The 15,492-nt window shown below is 40.8% G+C and overlaps 1 protein-coding gene across 1 annotated transcript in view; it reads right to left on the bottom strand.

Moving 5' to 3' along the window:
* Window positions 1-257: 257 nt before the first annotated feature.
* The window catches only part of CUL4A (cullin 4A), a gene marked incomplete at its 5' end in the record, with an annotated part of 31,141 nt that continues 15,906 nt past the window's right edge, over window positions 258-15,492 (bottom strand). The window contains 11 exon segments of the mRNA XM_008946750.1: window positions 258-353; window positions 638-790; window positions 1,629-1,801; window positions 6,512-6,617; window positions 7,769-7,882; window positions 8,979-9,086; window positions 9,530-9,615; window positions 9,932-10,042; window positions 11,288-11,392; window positions 12,782-12,974; window positions 15,463-15,492. The exon segment at window positions 15,463-15,492 is cut by the window's right edge and continues 125 nt beyond it. Of these exon segments, the coding sequence (XP_008944998.1) occupies window positions 258-353; window positions 638-790; window positions 1,629-1,801; window positions 6,512-6,617; window positions 7,769-7,882; window positions 8,979-9,086; window positions 9,530-9,615; window positions 9,932-10,042; window positions 11,288-11,392; window positions 12,782-12,974; window positions 15,463-15,492 (1,275 nt within the window).

Below are 15,492 nucleotides of genomic sequence, written 5' to 3'. Positions count from 1 at the left end.
AAAAGAAATAAACCCATGACATTTCAAATGAGTAATGAGTCTTGACCAGGATGATCAATCAACATGTCATTTTGCTTCTTTTCCACAGCAGTGCATGCAGCTGGTTGAATAATATACATCAACCTGAAATCTGCTAAAAGGGAGGTCTGGAACAGCACAGGTATTTGGTGTCCTGAAGATACACATGGATGATTTTGGTTTTTGTTTGTTTGTTTGTTTTTAATTTATTCTTTTTTAACAAAATTATTTCTTCTCCATTATGCAACATAGTGGTACTGATTGGGGTTGTCTTTGTCTCTCTCCATGTAGTCTCTGTCAATGAGAGACTCAATCCTCTTTTTCAAGTCTCCAGGCTACAAGAAAAGATAACATTAGGATAACAGTTAGTAATATAAATGCAAATATCTTTTATATTAAAAAATAGGACTGCTACATAAGAAAATACACCACAGTAAATCTCTAAATAGAATTTCCTACTGATACTCTGGCTTATTTCTTTTCACACACTCATTTTAATGCCTTATTTGGATTTGACTCAGACATATTTCCCATGTCTTACTCTTATGGACAAGCTGATGGAACATTGTGTATTTTTTTTTGATAATTCTAGGATAGTTTTAAGAACAAAATCAGTTACCTTTACAGGAAATTTCAGCTGATTATACAGCTCAGAAACAAGGAGATTATGACCAAGAGTCTTTCTCATCTTCATTATTCGCACAATAGCAGCATCAATCTGATATTGCCTGTCTTGAAATACTCTCTCAGTTGTGCTGACCTGTTCCTCGACCTGAGAACAACACAACACCACAAATCATGTCACCTTTTACTCCTGTTTTTTAATCAATTCTATTTCTGTAGTTAACCTTTACAATAAAATGAAATGAAACTCATGTATTCTTATTCACCTTTGAGACAGATGCATGCTAAGTGATTCTCAAGTGTAGTAAAGCAAGCCAAAGATAAAATTAAGGTTAATGTAAAGAAAAAAAAAAATCACTTGTTTCTTATTTTACATCTATTTGATCAATTAAAGTAAATCTTAACACCTCACTTCAGATTCTTGAGAGAACGTGTAAAAGTTTGACAGCCCACATACAGTGGTCTTTTGTATCAAACTGATCAATTCCAATTTAATTTTTAGGGATTTTAATATGCAAAGGCAAAAAGGAAACAAGCCAATGTTAATTAAAACACAGCACCTTGTGTCAGGAACAGGGACTGAAGCACAACAAAGACACCCACTGCAAAAAGAGGGACAGCTCTGGCTTTACCTTACCCACTGAAGTGACATGGTGATGTTTGACTCATGAGTTCAAACCATCAATGCACTGAATTTAATATTATTATGAATATTATTAATTTAATAGTGCACTATTAAATGGACTGAAACATCTACAAGATCGTATCAGTTTCATATACAGGCATTTAAACTTGCAGGGGCATGAAGGAACTTAAGTTGTTTCAATTTCAGGGAGTTTTAAAGTCTTTATTGCTTCCTGAGTCATCCTGACTACTAAAAACCATGCAAAAACTATGAGAGGAAATGCAGAGACTGTGTCTCTCCATGTGGGATGTGCAGGAACAGTTCACATAAAAAGAATGAATGCAAAAAAATAAATACATACTGTTTCTTTCATTTGGATTTGGTTGATCTTTATTCTAAACAATTTATGCTTGAAATCACCATTAAAGATGAATTTATCTCCATCTTCTACATCCTTGCCCTTTGGGTTTTTAATCAGGACCCGTGCTTTTCCACAAGCTAAAGACTGCAAGGTCCTTCTTAGTTCACTGTCCTCTGTGAAGAAGTTGCAGGTATGGGAGAAAGCAGAACAAATAATTAACATAAAGAGTTTATGTCATTAACCTGTAAATACAATGGAAAAGTTACTGGGTTTTTGTCAATGCCTTCCTTCCAGGAAATACCAGGTATTTTTTGGTGTGTGTTAAAAATAGTAATGAAATCATAAAATACATAATAATATTAAAACCCAGAAGTCTAAATTAATAGGAAGATTCTTTGTGAGAAGGTAAAGTTGACAGCTATTATAGTCACAAACTTCTCCCACAACAGCAAAGTATTAGAAACTAGTTGGTGAGGAAAATGCAAAGATTTAAAACTAAAAGCATTTGGACTAGTAGATAAAAGTGAAGCCTAAAACATTCTAATAATTATGTTGCAAAGTCTTGTATCAAGTTTTTGCATTAAAACAGCCTCTGGAGTCTCTAGAATACTTCTATTCACAAAATAAAATTATCACCAAATGTGCTGGATCTCCTGAAGAGAGTTTTAGTCTGAGAACTGAAAGAAAGGTTTTGTAATCTAGTGCTGAAGTGCAGTGTAGCTGAGCAAAAGGTTGACACTACCATTATTTCCAAAATAACTTTCACACACAGTGACCTGTTCCTTTTTTTAAACTTCCAGCTGCTTTATCATTACTAAAAAACCTCTTTACAACGTGCTGACTGAAGAGGCATTCATGATGTTTCACACTTCTTGGATGCTTCACCTTCAGTGATCAGATTAAGATGTCTCCCTCACCCAACACGGGTTCTTTGACTTGGCTGGATGGGGAAGCTAAAAGGTGCCCAAATTCTTGTGCTGCAGGAGCTGGTGAATTCATTCTTCACTGTCTTCACTGGTAATTCTGCAGATTATTGTGCTTCCTCCTTTTCACCCCTCTCCAAATTATCATGAGTTTAAGAGATGAACTCTCCATCCTCTGCATGGGACCTGTTCTACACCTTCCATGTTTCCTCTCCCCTTTCTCTGTCCTTATCTAACCCTATCATACCCCTGTAGAGATGGGCTAACCTGGCATTTGTGAAGTACCCAAAACAAGGACACACTAAGCACGGTGCTGCTTTCTGCTTGGCTCTCAGCAGCTCCCCCAGAAGTCACCAACAAGCTGTCTGCCCTTCTGACCACTGATGAACTTTCAGCTGATGCTTTCAGAGGACACAATGACAGCACAGCTCCAGAGCAGCCATTCCTAACAAAGCCAGTATAGGAGGTGGGGCTGAGGCTACTCCTCCCCCACCCTCCACCTCAGCTGTATTCACCCACACCGGGTCCCATTTCATCTCCTCACTGTTCAACAGGGCGAGGTCTTTTTGTAACCTTTCCCACACATTTCAGCTTTGACATTCCTGAGGAATCACCACTGAATTCTGTCACATCAGTACTCATCATCTTCAGCTCATTAACAGCCATGGTGACTAATCCCTGGGGATCCCCAAGAAGAATAAGCTTTCACTATGACAGCTGCCCATTCATCTCTTACCTGCTCCTTTCTGTCTTTTAATCAATTGTTCACTCCAAAGAGAAACTTTCCTCTCAAGCTATGAAAGTATAGTTTATCTGAGAGGTTGTGATAATCAGAGGGCTGGAGCAGCTCTCCTGTGAGGACAGGCTGAGGGAGCTGGGGTTGCTCAGCCTGGAGAAGAGAGGGCTCTAAGGAGATCTTATAGCAGCCTTTCAGGACTTGAAGGGGGCCTCTAAGATGGGGACAGCTTTTTAGCAGGGTCTGCTGCTACAGGACAAGGGGTAATGGTTTCAAACTAAAAGAGGGGAGATTTAGATTAGATACAAGAAGACATTTTTTACAGTGAGGCTGGTGGGTGGTGAAACACTGGCACAGGTTGCCCAGAGAGATGGTAGTTGCCCCATCCCTGGAAACATTCCAGGGCAGGTTGGATGGGGCTCTGAGCAACCTCATCTAGCTGAAGATAGTCCAATCCCCCTGCAGGGAGCAGGAACAAGTGACCCTGTAAGGTCCCTTCCAACCCAAACCACTCTACAATTCCTATCAAGAACTTTTACAAAGCCAAGTGCACAGTTATGACTGTGCATGTGCTCACTGACTCTTGAAGAATTTGAAGGGAAAATAATGCATCATGCAACTCATGCTGGCTCTGCCCTAAGATACACTTATCTGTGGACCTACCAGTTCTGTTCTTGCCAGCACAGAGCTGCAGAGCTTTGGGGTGAGTGCCATTCAGTTGGAGGTGCTCTAATTTACTGTGTGTTCCCTCATCTGCTCTAAGCCCTTCACTGACACTTCACTTGCAGTCTTTATTCTGCCCTATGGCACCTACGTGGCCCTCTGACATCTTCTGCAGTAAACACCAATATGCAAACCCTGGGTAGACATCTAGGTAATAGGGTCTCAACATAAACCCATTAATTAACTAAAAACTGCACAAGGCCTCCACCACCTCCCAGAAAGAGCTGGTACATGTGAACACCAAAGTAATGGAAGTGGTCAGGGCCAGTTCTTCAGAGCTGGAGGTTCTGTATCCCCTTCAGTGTTCAGTTCTGAACAGGCACCCTGGGTCAGAAGGTCCCTCTAGCCCAACATGCTGTCTCCAGCAGTGGTCAGCACAGGGCAGCATACAAGAGCCAAGCTAACACAGCTCCTCCACACTTCCCTGCTTTCCTCCCCTCCCCATCCCACTGCTCCCCGAGTCTCCAATCACTTGGGGCTTCAGGGACTCAAGGCAGAGGTGGTTTCTATGTGTTGAGAAACCTCTGCTGTTCCCTGAACTTGTCCCCTTGAATTCTGTAAGCTTCCAGCTTTTACAAGATGCTGTTACTTTTCACCACCATGTGCTTGTTTTGGTTTTTTTTTCCCTCTGGCTCTTTTGAGTAAGGAAGCAGATCCTCATCCACAGATGTGCATTTACCCTTTGGTCTATCTGCTTTAGTCCTAGCACATGCAACTGCTCTGTCTGAAGGAGCTGCCCCATGTCTTCCATCTTTATTCCTATTCTCTTAACTCTTCTCAGGTCTACTATGTTATTTTTAGGTGGTGGAGAGAGAAGTCTGACAAACCCTTTCTAAAACATTAGTGTGTGCCAGCAACTTTGAATTTGGATGGAGCTCACCCCCCCTGTACAGGTTCCCTCTGGTTCAAAGGCTTTTCTACTTCCTAATCCATCTGGATCCTTCTTCCATACATCTTTTCCTTAAGCACACACTGGAATTGTGTCTGCCTGTCTAGCCATGCTCATGGGGTTTAGAACATTGAGAAACTGCTTCTGTGGCAACCCTGACACCCAGGTTTTGCCCCCCAGGATTTCTCTTATGTCCTATGAGCCAGGCCCCAGGTTCACCCAGGGTGGTCTCAGAGTCTGGCTGTGAGCAGCCCTGCTCTTCGTGGTCAAGTCACCAAGCAGCTGCATCACAAATTCAGCTACTTTCCTTTCTAACAACTGAACCACTGTTGTTTTCTAACCAGTCAGCACAGCAGCCTCTGGCAGGGCACTGCTGAGCTAAGGGATCATCCAGGTAGCAGGAGGGGAGTGTGTGGGACCTGTTTCTAACACCTCTCCTGGCCACAAGAGTTTCCTCTTCTTTAGAGGTAGGAAGATTGCTAGGTGGGAATGGGACCTCCAGACACCTTGTGCAGGTAGAGCCTGGGAGGACAGAGATTTTAGGTCATCCATCGTGGCCCCATGGGAACCCTGGGTCCACAAAGTGTCCTGATCACCTGCATCCCTGTAGTATCCCCAGAGGAGAGAGAAACAGACACAGCACTCAGTGTAATGCCATCACCTAACACAGGGAGCTCCCAACTGCAGCCCTGGCCATCTGCCTTGAGAACAGGCTGCTGAAATCCTCTCTGTTGTGCTAGAATGGAACAGATTCCCACACAGCACATTTCCTCTGGTGCTGTCAGACACTCAGAACTCAAGCTCTGAGGGACAGCAAGACCAGATGAAAACCACAGGCACTCTTCATACCCCCATTTCATAGTATTTTAGTACAATTATTTACAGCATTTTAATACTTTTAGGGGTTTAAATACTCTTTCAGCAGTTGCTGTACTGGGTTGATGGTAAGATTCAACATGTGAAGGGCTGCTGGGTATGACCTGCTGATTGGTGGTATAGTTTTTAATGCAAATGGTTACAACTATTTCAAGGAAGTGTAAAAAGTAAAAAAAAAACCAACCCACCACCCAATAGAACACAGAAGGCAAATACTGCAGATGGTTAAAAAGAGAACTAGACTCTTCCTCAGTTTTCTTTGTCCTTTTGGCCTTCAGGTTTCAAGTGCAACCCCAGCAAGAGCCATGGAAAGAGGTGGGCAAGCTCTCAGAGCAGCTCAGTTGAAAACACCCTCTTGAATCACTCCAGAATGACAGCACTTTACAACACATCATTTACAAAATATAGTATTTGAAACTCTAACAAAACAAAAAATTTTACACACAGGTCTTTACTACCACTTGAATTTTATAAATTTTGTAAATATAACAGATTGTTGGTAGTACCATATGCTACACAGCCCTTACTATTAATTTTGTGAGGCATCTATTTTACCTACTCTAGGAAGTAGGAGCAGCCTGTTTTCCTCATCTCTCTCAGTGTCTATATACTGTTGGCTCACAAAGTTTGTCCTAATGATCATGGCAAATTTCTTAAGATTATGCCTTTACACACCAAATCTTCATTGGCAACCACCCGATGAACAAATTTAAGAATCAGAAAGTATTCTTCCTACCTACACCAGTGGCCAGTTTAATTTCTTCAAAACCAAATTCATCTCCTTCATTAAACATAAGCAACACTAATGTCTGAAAGAGGGACACTTGGAATTCTTTCTTGCCCTAAAAGAGAAACATCAAATAATTAGAAGTAATATTCAGAGCATTTTCTATTATATCCCCCAAATCTGGCAAGTTACAGAAGCTATACGTTGTTTTAGCTATTTCTAGAACAAGAGATGTACATTTTAGAATGCCCAGCACACAGCAGACTCTGCCTGAATGCAGCACTGAGCCAACAGCATATTTTTAAAACCTCTTTTTTTGCTCCTAACAGTAGCAATGCAGCACACAGCAGAAGCTCATTAGAATGGCCTTTTATTTATTCACATCATTTACTTCATTTTAATTACGAGAGATGAAATTCTGGCTTTGCTACCATCAAGAGCAAATCTCTTCATATTTCACCCAAGTTTCATTTTAGAGAGGTGAGAAAGGTTACAAAAGAAATCTTGGTGTTGGATCAAATATGAGAGGAACAAGATAATTCTGGTTTACTGATACAGAGTATGATCAGCACAATGGAAAGGAAATAAACTCTTCAGACAGCTGTCAACACTTCCATCAACCAGTGACCACAAACCCATCCATCTTACTCTCATGTAATGCCTAAACCTCTAAGTTTCATCTTCACAGTGAGTTAAGAAAAGAAATCAAGTTTTTTGGCTTTGCTCTGGCTCAGCTGAGCTACGTTATTAGCAAAGGAAGAGATTCCACAAAACCACATTAAGAAACAATGTGATTATTTAAGACTTCAATAATTCAACAAGCATTTAAATTTTAACCACAGTCATTACATGACTAAAAACCCTTCAGTCTCTTTTTGTTTGTGAAATCTACTAAAAGCATCACCAGTATTTCTATGATCAAAACAATTCCATGTTAAAAATAAAAAGGATGCTGCATTCTTTTCCTTTCAGTCATTTCCTGCTTTGTTACAACTTTCTTTATGCAAATGAGCAACAATTTCTATTAAATGAATACAAATGTTACCCAAAAGTATCACATTGTTGCCTTCTGATAGCTAGGTAGTGTTTTGTTTAATTATAAACCCCCTACATTCTATACAAATTAACAGCATTGAACTGTGACTGTTCCTCCACAAAAAAATTACTAACTTTATTAAAAAAAAAATACAGTACATGACTAGATTCCAAATCATTGACTTCAATTTTTTTTCCCCAACAGGCCAAGCATCAAACAACCAAACTTACTTCCTTAAATTCTGCCTTGAGGACAGCATGCCCTAGGGTGGTCTGCCACTGGAGCTTTCGACCACTGTGCTTTCCCAGGTAGAAGGTTTTAAACACCTCTTGAAGCTTTATCATCTGCAAAGCAAAGAGGAAAAGAACATTTACTGCACCACTGCAGTGATGCAAGGGGATTTCACAAAATTAATTAGTTCTCCTCATCTGCTTTTCCTCAGAAGTGTTTTTGTGCAAAATCTAAAGCAAGGAGCAGAATCCTGCTCTCAAATACACTGGTACTATCTTGTACAAAGAGTCTCAATTCAAAAGCTTCTTGTTGTTTTGGGGATTTTTTTGTGGTTTGTGGTTTTTTTGTTGGTGTTTTTGTTGGCTTTTTACCAAAAAGTAAAAAAACCAAGCAAAACAAAGCACCTGTACAGGGTTTCAAACCTCAAAAAATACATAGTTTTGTCCTGGACTTTTAAATCTGAGCAGGAACTCACTGGACACAAAGCCTCCATCTCACACCTCTACACTGACTATCCACCATCTGCTCCCAAGGTCTTCATTTAGTTTGCCCTACACAGATTCAGGTCTGATTCCAGTACTTTATACCACCTCACTTCAAAAAAGGGCTTTTTACCCCTCCATGTTCATGACGTGCTGCTCAGGTTGGATCCTTCTGAAGCAGTCTGCTACAGTGGAAAAGGTGCCACAGGAGCAAGAGCATAAGAGTTCCACATCTTCTGAACTGACAGGAGTCCTGCTGCTACCTCTGAAGTGCTTCCACCATTTCAGGTGAGGCAAGGTATTGCAGGAAACAGCACTCCAAATACATATTTCAACTTAAATCACTACTGGTAGGAGCTTTGCAAAAATCTCAGCTCAAAAGCAATCTTTTTTCAGGCAAATGCCATTAAAATGCAGGGGTTAGTTTTGTGTGATGGTGCAGAGAACAGAGGAAGTAGCACACTGATTTTATTGTAATACTAACATTATATTATTATTGTTGCTGTTGTTTAAAAGATTAAAAAAAAATATTAAGTGAAACAATTCTCAGAACAAAAGTGGATTTTATCCACTACATTTTATTCTTTGCCATTTTGGAATCTTTAAAATGAGATAAAGCCCTTAAATATCTAGTAGAAGAACATTAAAGGAAAGGCATTAATTCAGCTTATGATAGTGATTATGATTCCACTCTGTAAAGTGCATTTAGAAGAGTTCAAACACTGACCTCTGAATTTAAGTGGACTTCCATAGGTGTGTAAGTTGGCCAATATCCCATAGTTAATATATTTACTGTCAGGTCTATATTTCCTGGGTCACTTTGGTTCTGCATATACTAGAATAAAAGAGACAAAGACCATTCAAGTATACTCTCTGCATGCTAAATTAGCAAATACATATCTTAAATTAAAAAATTAGAATCAGTACAACAATTAAAAGCTTCTAGATGCCACATCCTTGGTTAGACATGCTCTGCCAGGATTTTGAGTGACTACTTAATGCCCCCCTCTCCAATTTCAAAACCCAGCAAGTGGGTGGATCAAAAGCATCCCCTGAAACTTCCACATCTGTTACAAAAACCCATTTTCATATAATCTGAGCAGAGCTTCAGTCAAGCCAGGCTGCACAGTCTGGGACAGAGAATTCTCTACAGTGTTTTACTGCAGCAGCAGGTGTCCTTGTTCAGATCTCTGCCCCAGCTTGATCCAAGGCATAACACCATCAGCTGCTTCCTCATCACTACTGAAAATTTAGCCCACAAAGAGAAGCTAAATGTACCTGCTTAAACTGAACCATGACATCTTTTGACAGTTCCATGTCCTTGAACATGCCCTCCAGTTTGCTGGTAAAAGCAGCACCACATTCTGTCAGGGGAATTAAAGCAGAGATGCCACAGTTACAAGGAAGCACAGAAGAAGCAGGAAAGGCTTCACCTGAGAGAACTCAGCCAGGTTTGCAGCTTACAGAGCACCCACAAGCAGGAATCCTGTTTTCAGGGTCTCTCTGTAGGTACATTCCATGAACCTGTCACATATATGAGGTAACCTGAGCACAATGAAAGGTGTGATCTGCTCAGCTGTTATTTAAAATCTGGCTTCTCACTTCTTAAAGCAAGAGAATATAAGAATTCCAAATTACATACCATAAACTAACAGAACTTTAACACCTGAAGATGCCTACCATGTTTAAGCTTTGACAACATGGACTTCTCAGCATCTACTGATGCACTTTTTCCAACCAGCAATCTTTTGGCCAAGTCCTTCTTATAAAAGGCCTCAAACACATCTTTACCTGCATGGACATGGAAAGAAAAATCAAACACAGCTGAAATCACACATTCTGTTTGCATCCCTGCACTTCAGGTTTGTGACAGAAGCCTTTCTCATGACATGTTGGCCAGCAGAACAAAATTCACTACATGACAGTGAAGGAAAACATGTAGACAGCTTGTTCTTTTTAGATTTTAATTATTTTTATAATATATTTTGCAAATTTTTTTGTTTTTGTTTTTCCTTTTTCTCCTTTCCTCTCCCTTCAGGAACATGGGCTGCCTTGTCCTTCCCATTGGATCTATTCTTCTATTGGATCCTGGATTATTCTAGGGTTCAGAAGAACATTCTCCTTCTAGTGGTTTGAATCATTAAAATTAAAAAATAAGGGAGTGTGTGCTACATATTAAAGAAATATCCCTTAAAAGCCTAAGGTGAATAAAATTTGACAGAAGTCTTCTCACTTGGTTTGCTAACAGCCTTTTGAAATAAAGAAGTCATTTAGGCACCCACAAACTTTCACACTTTAAATTAAAGAGTTGGTGAAAGTTTCAGATGAACAGAAGTGAACCTCTTAGGCTGACAAGTTCCCACCCCTCCTGGTTTCCTTCACCATCTTCATCTAACTCCTATTGCATTTGACAAAAATCATGATGCAAATGATATTATTTCATGGCTGATTTCTGGTCTGCTTTCCTATTATATTTTATTTGGGTTTTATTTTTATAAGGAAAGAAACCCAGAGGTCTCAGAACAAGCTAATACTAAATGAGGTAGTTCCTGAAGGTGAATTTCAAAGGCAGTAAAACACAGCAATAACATTTTGTCTCACTGTTTTGAGCCCTCCTCTGTGCTCACTCTCAGCCATGGTGAGAAAAGACAAGTCACTGCTTTCTGGGTTTCCATGTACTTTGCACCTATGACATACTGACAATGGCAGGGAAGAGAAATTCTGTAATAACCTTTCTGTTCCCTGTCACTAAAGGAGAAGTTGTGGTTACAGATAGGGTTAATTTGTGTGAAAAATCTTCCACCAGCTCCTCTCCCAGGCTGTAAAAGGTCTGTAACTTGCCAATCTCCCTAGAGTAAGTTTGTCCTCCCTGGTGTATTTATAGTGCTCTTTCAGATGTAAGGCAACCTGAGTTTAAGACCAAGTCAAGCAGAAACTCGTGCTAAAAAAAGACCTCTTATGTTCAGAGGAATGCAGCCCTGCTAGCAGCAAGGGAGACAGTTTTAATGGCATCAGCAGTGAACCACTCTTTCTTACCATGAATGAATCTAAATATGATCATGATTTTATCAAGGATTCTTTCCAGCTCTTCATCTGTTGCTTCTTTATTACCAGCTCTTAACTTGGAATCCACATATTTTGCTACGAATAAATAAAACAGTTTAACAGCTTTTAAAAAAACACAACCTAAAATAACCAACTTAATTGTTTCTGCCACTTGAAATATTACTGCATGTTAAATATTAACATATGTTAAACTATAGCATAAATGTTTTCTGTTTTCCCTTTTTGGACCCCTATGTTCAGTGGAATGATAGAGCCCTACTGTACTACTGCCATAACTGAAAAACACCAAAAAAAGGAACTCTCCAAGGGTTAAAAAAACACCTAACACAGTTCAATCATTAAAATTAAGGCAGTAGAAATTCCCACATTTTGTGTTACAGCCATAGCAAGCACAGTATTTATTGGAAGACAAGGTTTGGGAAGTGTACAATGCATATGAATGTATTTTATGAGAAACAGAAACAAACAACACAAAGAGGACTGTAATTTTTTTAGACCATTACCACGTCCCTCATGCTCCTCAGCAGGAGGCCACTAAAATTTAAACAGCAGCAATGCTTTCAAGTTAGTAGCTTCAGAATGCCAGAAATAAGGTTAAGCCATGAGTTTAGCTAAGTATTTATTAAGCCACCTTAGTATCCTTACACAACCTTCTGCGTAAGAAGGAAACACCTCTGCAGGAGCTAAAACACAATCCACAAAGGCCAGCAGCCCCTCTCATGGCTTTAACCTGCATCTCCAGGTTGTGCAATTTGCCCTACATAGAGCTGGGTTTACATGGGAAGCCACCAAATTAGTTTAATAAAGGCAAAAGAATGGACAGAGGAAAAAGAAAGAAACAAGGAGCAGGATCCTCTTGGGGTAAAATGCTCCAGCTCCAGTTTTGCTGCAGGCAAAACACTCAGAACAGTTTTGGCCAGATCAGGGAAAAACCAAATAATAGTATTTTTAAGATGTTTTCATTATCTTTCCCCTTAATGAGCACTAGCTCCCCCTTCAAGGTAATGAGATTTCTTTCTCTTAGAACTCCTATGTGAAGGCTTTAAAATCATTCTCCCAACACCAGCCTTCAAGGCAAACAGATGTGCTCTACTTCCTCCTTTCCCAGAGATCCAAAACACCCAAAGAACTCCTCTCCTGCCCCAGTTAAAACCAGCCTGTTCCCTTCATTTTCCCCACAGCTACCCTTCTCCTGGAGCCCTCGCTCCGCTCGCGGCGTGGGCCTGGCCCTGAGCAGGAGGCAGGGTGCAAGCAGCAGGGCAGAGGACAGCAGAAGTTGGCATGCTCCACCAGGACACCACGTGCACCCAGCAGCACACCCCAGCTCCCAGGTTCACCTGGTCCCCCCAAAAGGAGTCTCCTGAAGCAGAACTGCATGGCTATGGCACTAGCACACTCAGCAGCGGGATCTCATCATGCTTTCTACAGATCTTTGAAATATTTTACAGAAAAATATATGTGTACCTATCAATTCTGCAGGCTTATTTGGTCTCTTGTTGATAAATGTTTCAAAGGACTCCTTCATCAAGTTTATAAATTTTTCATTTTTCTGAAAGCACACTTCTATGATATGGTCCACTTTATCCTTAAAATCTAGTAGCTCTTGCACCATATCCTTGTCTTTTTCAGGATTAACCACTATTGTTGTCCCAAAGTTCTGTAAAACAAACACTTTTGATAATAAAATACTTCAGAGTGCTACCTGCCTCCCCCAACAGACACATTTACCCTTAGAAAATTTACCATTTGATTTTTTTTTTTTTACAGAGCTACTTATGTGACTTCAAGTTTTCCAAAAAATGAGATGCATTGAGATTGAAAATAAAAACCCAGACACACATTAATGGACTTCAAGCATTACTGTTTGATTTAAAGATTATATACATTTAAGACAAAACCTAAAAACAAAAAACCCCCAACAGCAGACATGACTGTATGATGTGCAAGTTTACAGTTAGGTACAGAACTATATGATTCATGTAAAAGAAATTATATGGAAACTGCCTCAGAAGAGTGTAATGGAAAACTTTGCACTATTTTTCTTAAATCCACTCTTGATGGAACAGGTGGGAAGAATTCAACTGCTGCTCATCACTCAAAGATTTCCTTCATCAAGGGTTAAAAACCCAAAAACCCCCTAGCTGACTGTATGATGTGCAAGTTTACAGTTAGGTACAGAACTGTATGATTCATGTAAAAGAAATTATATGGAAACTGCCTCAGAAAAGTGTAATGGAAAACTCTGCACTATTTTTCTTAAATCCACTCTTGATGGAACAGGTGGGAAGAATTCAACTGCTGCTCAAAAGATTCTTTCATCAAGGGTTAAAAACCCAAAAAAAACCCCTAGCTGACTGGCAATAAACCAAAACTTCCCTGTTCACAAGAAGTGGCCACAGACTTGAGTTGCTTTTCTTGTTCTTAGATTTATTATCTTACAGTTAGAGATGTGATACCATTTGTCTAGTGAGCCAAAATAACCTGTAAAGGAGGATTTTAACCTGTCAGACAATTGCTTAGTAACACTGATCAGTGCTCTAGACAGAATGATGATTTTTCCAAGGTGAGAAAGAGGAAGATGTGCACAGCAACATCAAAGCAGCATTCACTTGCTGTGTTTACACCACCAGAAGTATGCTAGCCACAACAGCAGTCAAAGAGAGAGGGGGAAATCCCTCCCAAACCTCAACATTTCCACTTCAACATCTAATTCTCCAGTGTGAACTTTCACTGACATCTTTCTCAAGTATCATCTCAGAGTACAAGTCTGCCCAAGGTCCTTAGATTCAGTCTGGGCACCCCAGAATGGCTTGGACTGGACTGGAAGGGACCTCTGAAGATCATCCAGTCCACCACATCTTACACTTAGCACAACTTGCCATATCTCATAGCCTCTATCTGTGATGTTTATGAACTGCAGGGCACTTTCCCTGTTCTACAGATGGCAAACTGAGCTACTGAAAGCCAAGTGGCACCTCTGGCATCATTAGAGGTGAGGACAGTGGGGCACAGGCCTCCACCCCAGTAAGGTGGCATGCTCTGGGCTGCTTCTTACACTGGCTCATAAGGGGAAAGTTCCTGAGGCCTCACTTTAAGGCATTCTGTCATGAGGAAGAGATTTACTGACACTATAGAAAATGGTTTCTAACTTTCTGAGCCTGTAAAAACCTTTCTTTAAAAAAAAGCTGTAAAAGGCCTGATTCTCTGAGAGATAAGGTACCAGAAGCCAGCTGAACAATTTGCTGCTGTGAAAGGAGAGGTTCTAGACCTCCTCCCTGCATTTCCTACCTGTCCCAAACTCCTCCTTTCCTTAGGTCAGCACATGGACTTTTATATGAGCCCCCTCCACTCACTAAACCTGCCATAAAACTCCTTGCCCTGGGACTGTGTTAAAACAGACCACAAGTCTATGGAGAGTGGGAGAGCTGCCTCTGGATCCATGGGCTGCACAGGGGGACACTGGGGCCAACTCCAGCTGGGTGCTGGGAGGCAGAGAGGTGACAGTGTCCCACTGCCAGGGGCTGCACAGCAGTGGACCATGCTGAACTGCAGCCAGGGCTGTGCTCAGATGGCACCCCAGAAACAGCCCCAGGTTGTGCACCTCATCCTGAGGGCTGAAGAACACTTGGGTGATTGAGGGGAGCACCACCACACCAGGAGGGCAAACCTGAGGCATCTAAATATGACTTTGATGAGGGATCCTTTCCAAGAGTATTCCATCCCAAATAGCTTAAACAACCACCAGCACTGCTGAAGGTTCCAGGTAACACTGCTAACCTGCAGGAGAGTGGCTACATTCTGACATCTCACTGATTTTGCAAACAGCAGAGTTGGATGTGTGGCAAAACACAACACCTAGTGCAGGCCAGCATGCTCTGAACACATGTGCACGTGGCTCTGCTTCAAACCAAAGTTGTGCAACCTTCAAACCTCCAAGGAAAGCAATTTCCAAGTAGAAATTGAACCCCAAACTGAGGTGTTGCTGTTTCTCATCATGTGACTGTAATTACAGGGTACCTCCCTTCCCCATATGTGCATGAAAGAGAATTGGGTGCATACACCCTACATATTGTTCTTGGTTTTGACAGAAAAAAAAACATGGTAACAACAGAGATTTTGACACTGGTATGAGATCTTTGAAATACCTTGATATATTCACTCCAGTGCTGCAAAAG

This window comes from Merops nubicus, unplaced genomic scaffold, assembly GCF_000691845.1.
Source record: "Merops nubicus isolate BGI_N331 unplaced genomic scaffold, ASM69184v1 scaffold1159, whole genome shotgun sequence".
Classification (NCBI taxonomy): domain Eukaryota; kingdom Metazoa; phylum Chordata; class Aves; order Coraciiformes; family Meropidae; genus Merops; species Merops nubicus.
The sequence above is the reverse complement of the archived record's forward strand: the minus strand, read 5'-3'. Positions and strand labels throughout refer to the sequence as shown.